We start from the raw sequence: 6,300 nt of genomic DNA, 5'->3' as shown, positions 1-6,300 counted from the left end.
AAATACTGGTTTGTTTAAAAGGTCTACTGCTTCAATCTCATTAAAAATCTTAAATATTTGAATAAGATCTCCTCTCTTCCTTCTTTCTGACAATGTTGTTAAACCAAGTATCTGTAAACGGTCTTCATACAGCAAGCTTCTTAAGTTCTTTATCATCCTTGTCACTCAGTGTTGCACCCTTTCTAATATTTCAATGTCACCTTTGAGGTTTGGTGATTAAACTGGCGCTGCAAATTCAATCAGAGGTCTAACAAAAGTAGTATATAGTTGCTTGAGAAGATGCTGATCCAAATGAACAAAAGTGTTTTTTATCATTCCCATTATTGCATTAGCTTTTGATGAACACGCTACTATGTGTTTCTTCCATTTCAGTGATGTATCAAAATTTACACCAAGATCACGTTCATGCGTAGAATTATTATTTTTTGACCCATTTACTGTGTAATTAAAATTTATGTTGTTTTTTCCATATTGCATAACTACACATTTACTTTCATTCAGTTTGATTAACCATTTTTCTGACCAATCTTCTATAATATTTAAATCTTTTTGAACTAATTTGGCGTCCTCAATTGAATATACAGCTGATAAGATTTTAGTGTCGTCTGCATATATTTTCACCATATTTTTGATTTTTTCTGGCAAGTCATTTATGTATGCTATGAAAAGGAATAATAAGTAAAATGAATTTAAATAGATTAAAAGTTATTCGCTCATAATCTTAATTGCTTAATGATTTTCATTCTGTCAATTTTATAAAAAGTTTTGAGGTCCTAGGTAACAAATTCATGAGATTTTTATTAGTAAGTAGGGTTTTAGCTACAACTTTGTCAGTTCACATCAAATTTCTATAACTCAGTATCAAAATAAACGTGTAAAGGTGGGTAGTGCTACAGTTATGGGGGCTATAAATATTATATTTTTTTGTGCTTATTGTGCTCTCATCAGTTAGGGATGTGTGTAAAAATGTTAAACCATTTTTTTTATTGATTATTATATATCATTGAAAAGAGGCTAAAATCAGCATTACAATAGTGAAAATTTCATAACAAACAGTTATTCTCATTTAAGTAACAAAATTTGAGTGCAAGGATTGCTTAATAACACTGCGACCAGTTTTAAAATGTCAGATTTGGCTAATGGTAATTTTAATATAAAACTTTTTGTTTAGAAGCGTAACGTTTTGCTTTCTTTACGAAATTTTAATTTAGGTACATATTCTGCTACATAAAATAAGATGTCTGCTACATTATCTTTTTCAATAAAATTTGGCATGCACATTTGATGTCTGATCAACAACTGATCAAAAAAAGTTTTTAAGAAAAGTTATTTCAATAAAAGCGGTGTAACTATAAAAAAAAACTATTCAAAAACAAAGTTAAGCTCTTCTAATTTTTTTAAAATGTCAATGTTGATATAAAATTCTAAAAAGTAAGCACTCTTTGATATAATGGTCAAAGATTTTTATTACATAATTGGTGCCGTAACTCATTGGATACGCACATACCTACATCAGTGAGACTTTTTAAGATTGCCGCATACAAAATCCTCAGTTATTGTAGCATCACTCCCTTGCAGCTGTGAACTATAGATAGTCAATGTACTAAATCCAATTAATGTTCTACAATTCACTATATCGAATGAGGGTTTGGCATAAGGCAGCAAGTCTTCATTGATTAGAGCGCAGTAAGTAAAAAAATATATATACACTTATATATATATATATATATATATATATATATATATATATATATATATATATATATATTTGTGCTATCAATTTGTATCATTAATTAGTTTTGCCAATTATTGAAAAAAAGTTGCACTTCGTATTTTTTGTTGTTACATTTTATATAATGATCATTAGTTGGTAACAAGAGTTACAAGTTGTATTTTTAAATGATATATTTAGCAAACATGTGGTAGTGGTGTAGTGGTAGAGCGCTCGCTTCATAGTCGTTATAGTCTTCATAGTCATAGTCTTCATACTCCTCACCACGTCCCTGGTAGTACCGTGTTGACTCCGAAACAGGAACCTTGTTCGTCAAGGTCCCTGTTTCAGAGTTATAGAGTTGAGAGAGGGTTATACCACAAATAAGTAGCCTCCTCATCTGTAGCGACCTTCTTGGCCTTGAGGAGGTGAATTAACAAAAAAAAAACAAACAGTTTTTGTAACAAGTTGAGTTTGTTTACAAGTAAAAAAAAATGAGCATTTATTAAAAACAAGATGGCTTTTAAATGTGTTAAACAACATTAACAATCATTTCAACATAGTTGACTGATCACAAGTTATTTGATTCACTTTGATGTATTTATGTGTTATATAAATCATTGTGTTATTTATTTATGTTTTTTTTAGGTTGCTAATTTTAATAAATTAGTAAAGCAAAAATTTGTTGATGTTCCTGAATCCACCATTCAGTATTGTAGGTATGTTTGCAAGCATTATGGTGTGGATAAAAATAGTTTAGCTACTCAAAGAAAGTTGAAAAGAGCGAGCTCTACACTTAAAAAAAGTAAGTATGGGTAACATATTTTTGATATTTTAAAATAATATAGTGAGGTATTGCTGAATTTTTTATAAAGATATAGACCACCGACAGTAATGTTTATTTCAAATGCTGTATTTAAATTTATCATATCAGCTATGTAAACCAGCTTCTCAACATTTGTAGTTTTGAGATTTGATCTTGTTAAAGTAACAACTTGACAAGCTCCTGAAAAAACTCTCAGATGACCCTTATGCTTTGGGTTGATTGATTTGATAAGTCTAATGAAACCATTAGTTGACACTAGATAGAATGGAGTGTTTGTTGTGCACAACATGGCAGTAAGATTGTATTCAAACTTTATTTAAACTTTATTCAAACATAATTTGTAAAACTTCTTAACCAAAATTTGGAATACCTCGTATTCGTTAAACTGAAGTATTTGTAACTGAAGTTTAAAGAATATTTGGTATTCAGCCTTCATTTGAATGCAATCAGCGAAGTTAAACAAACTTTGCCGGTGCTTCTGTATGAACTCTAGTTGAGCTTGGTAATATATACCAATTAGTAGTAATTATAGTATGCGTGCATAGAAAACAAATTACTTAGCTTTTTGATTTTTTTATTCTATATTCTGAATAAAAATTTGAAAATACTATATATTTTGAAAAGTTTCTACCCTTAAAGTTGCTTAAATTAGTGTGTATGTATGTATTTATGTATGTATTTTATGTGGGCTATACATCAATTTTTATTTGCAGACTGCAAATTTTCAATTGTATTAAAGCTAAACAAAAGTAGAATGTTCTCAGTAGAACACCTGCATCAAAGCCATTCTGGCCATGATATTGTAACACCAAGCACATATTCTTTATATTCAAGTGTTCGTAGACCATCCAAAAATCTCATCCAATCCTCTGCTGTTATGCTGTCAGCTGGAGCAAATCCAACTATTGTTCAAGGAATTTTGCACCAAGAGGGGTTTGAAGTTAAAAGACAAGATGTGCAAAACATTCGGAAAAAATTCCAAACCAAGAGTATTTCTTATCTATTTAGTAAACTAAAAAATTGTTATGTGAATTTTTAAAAAAATTTAATTTCTATTCTTTTTGTTATTTTATTAATTTACTCGAAATATTAAATTCAAAACTAATAATTGTTTTAAATGTAATGATAAATGATCTTGAAATTATTTTTCAAATCACATTTCTTAGGTTGCAATGATTTGCTTCATCTTGAAGAGGTATTAGGGCGCCCCCAATGTGCATTTCAAAATTTTAGTTGATGATGATGGTGTCACCCTAAAGGGAGTTATGTGGTCATCATCAGAACAATTAGAATTATTGTCACAATATGGTGATGTTATTCTGATGGATTCAACCTTCAAAGTTAACACTGTTTTATTTTATCATTAATCTTATTTATTCATCATAATTTACAAATTTCCTTTATATTTTTTAGGTCAATTCCCAAGGATTCCCTTTGTTTACATTACTAGTCACTGATGCTTTTGGAATTGGTCAACCCGTAGCTCATTGTCTTTTGCAAAGAGAAGATATTCCTAGTATTTCTGAATTTTTAGTTTGGCTTAAAGAAGGTTTAAACAAAGCAATATTTGTTATTGATAAAGACTCTGCTGAAATTGGGGCTATTCGAAACACCTTTCCTGGTAGCTCCATATTTCTTTGTCGCTTTCACATGCTTAAAGCATTTTTAGAAGAGCTAAACAAGCATAAGTTTCCGGAAGAAAGACGTAGCAAAATTTACGGGGTACTGTTGCTATTAATCATAGTAAATACTGTAATATAATTTTTGTTAATAATAGTTATTTTTATTTCTTCAAAATAGTACCAAGATCACACTTTTAAAATGTTTAAGAATTTCTATTGGTGTTTTTACATTATGCTCAAACAATGCTTAAGTATATTTTAGGTGACTAGTGTGCTGATTTTAACGAATTTACTTTATCTTGTTGAAAATAAGAGATTTTTATTTTTTTGTTTATTTTTAATTTATAACTTTAAGTTTAAGTTCATAATTTTGTTTTACATTTTTTATCAGATTTTTGAAAACATGGTAAAGTGTAGTTCCCAAGATGAGTATGATGTATTAGTCAAGGAATTTGAATATGCTGGGTCAGAACTTAGTTATTATTTTAACTGTAATTGGAACACTGTTTCAATGATTCCTATGTTTGCTGGCTACACTCGTATTGGTAAGCTTCATCTGGATAACCACACTACAAATCGCCTTGAATGCTTTCATGCAAAAATTAAAAAAGTCATCAATTCCTCAAAAATCAAAATGTCTTTTCTAGTTGAAAAGCTACTTAGTATTGCAATCGTAAGTAGTTTTTTTTAATATATTATATATTTCATATAAAACATTTTAATATTGGGTCTGGCAAATGTTTATTGCAGTGGTACTCAAAATGTTGTCATGCTTCATTGTGTTGCCCAGGAGCAATATATCAACAGAAAAGTGCTCTTTAGCAAATATTTATAGTGATTAGTTATAGTCATAAACATTAATCATAGTGATGTTTTTTTTACCTCAGTACAAGTTCTTAAACAATTTATTAATTTAAGGAAAGATACATACATATTTTTTCACAACAATACAATTAAAATTACATTAAATTTAAAATAATGAATGGTGCAGTATAAATTTCATTTCTTCTGTGCAACATCACAGAAAAGCTTAGTGAGCTTAATTATGGTTTACAGGGTGATCAAATTTAATGAACAAATCAATTTACACATTTCATTTTTGATCACCAATTTTTATTAATTTTTATTTGTTTAAATGTAAATACCATTTATGGTATTTACTTTTAAAAAATTATAAATAAATTTAGGAGAAATACCAAGTAAATAAACTAAATATTACTTTAAAACCAAAAGGAAAGCTAAATAAGATAGTATAAACAACATTCCAGGAAATTTAGCTTTTTTTATAACTATATTACAGACTTTATTGGCTTGGCGCTGGTAGGCTCTGATGATAAATCAAGAGGATAAAATCGCCAAGAATGATTAGGCAAAGTTGTTTAATAAGTTACAAAATAGCAACCTTGAAGTATTTCAAGTAGTTGTAGTCCATTAAGTTATTGACATTATTTTGTGAAGAAAAAAAAAACTAAAATATGAAATTCTACCTTTTGAAGGAATATGAATGAACTCTTTACCGTTAAAAATTTTATTTGAATTGATGCTTTTATTCAACATAGATTCGTTCTGTGGAAACAAAACACAGCTACTTTAATGCAACTATGAAGACACCAATAAAAATACCTAACGAGCTTTCGGATGCTGTTGCAAAAGTATCTTCATATGCACTTAAAAATGGTGAAGCAACTATACTTCATGAAATCCAATGATGCAACCTATGTTAGTTTGAATTCATTTGAGTACTTAAACACTTTTCTTATATTTCTCTTTTAACAAATGATTAATTTTTTACCTTATTTTTTTATTTTATTTTATTTTGATTTTTTTTTTTTTACTTTGATTTTTTTATTTTTTTATTTAGGAAGTTTGCAACAATAGTTTTGTTTTCATTTTGAAAGGAAAATTAATAAGATCTTTTTCTGATTCTTGTACTTGCGATGCTTTTACGGGTAATGGCCTTCCTTGTTGGCATATTTTTTATGTCAGGCAAACCCTTTCATTGCACATATTTGATATAACATTAGTTAATAAGAAAAGTTTACTGTAGTGGTATTACAAGAAAATCGTCGAAAAAGTTCTTTTGTCGCTGTTGTCTGAGTGAGGGTGATAGGCCTACCAATTTGAAAAGGCCTTTTACAAAC

The 6,300-nt window shown here is 28.7% G+C and overlaps 2 protein-coding genes across 2 annotated transcripts; one reads left to right on the top strand and one right to left on the bottom strand.

Moving 5' to 3' along the window:
* Positions 1-216: 216 nt before the first annotated feature.
* Positions 217-624, bottom strand: LOC136081242 (uncharacterized). Its single transcript, XM_065798543.1, has one exon. The coding sequence runs from the start codon at positions 622-624 to the stop codon at positions 217-219; it is 408 nt and encodes a 135-aa protein (XP_065654615.1).
* A 2,628-nt stretch (positions 625-3,252) lies between these two features.
* Positions 3,253-5,868, top strand: LOC136081241 (uncharacterized). Its single transcript, XM_065798542.1, has 4 exons — positions 3,253-3,877; positions 3,951-4,259; positions 4,551-4,832; positions 5,719-5,868. Exons 1-4 carry the CDS (start codon positions 3,803-3,805, stop codon positions 5,866-5,868), a joined length of 816 nt encoding a protein of 271 aa, XP_065654614.1. The 5' UTR covers positions 3,253-3,802.
* Positions 5,869-6,300: the final 432 nt, after the last annotated feature.

This window comes from Hydra vulgaris, chromosome 06, assembly GCF_038396675.1.
Source record: "Hydra vulgaris chromosome 06, alternate assembly HydraT2T_AEP".
Classification (NCBI taxonomy): Eukaryota; Metazoa; Cnidaria; class Hydrozoa; order Anthoathecata; family Hydridae; genus Hydra; species Hydra vulgaris.
This window is presented reverse-complemented; position numbering and strand designations above follow the sequence as displayed.

Bases quoted from the DNA above. Each gene is read 5' to 3' on its own strand.
- LOC136081242 (XM_065798543.1), bottom strand. From the start codon at position 624: ATGGTGAAAATATATGCAGACGACACTAAAATCTTATCAGCTGTATAT.
- LOC136081241 (XM_065798542.1), top strand. From the start codon at position 3,803: ATGTGGTCATCATCAGAACAATTAGAATTATTGTCACAATATGGTGAT. The intron at 3,878-3,950 runs GTTAACACTGTT...TATATTTTTTAG, and splicing joins TGATGGATTCAACCTTCAAA to GTCAATTCCCAAGGATTCCC. The intron at 4,833-5,718 runs GTAAGTAGTTTT...TATTCAACATAG, and splicing joins AGCTACTTAGTATTGCAATC to ATTCGTTCTGTGGAAACAAA.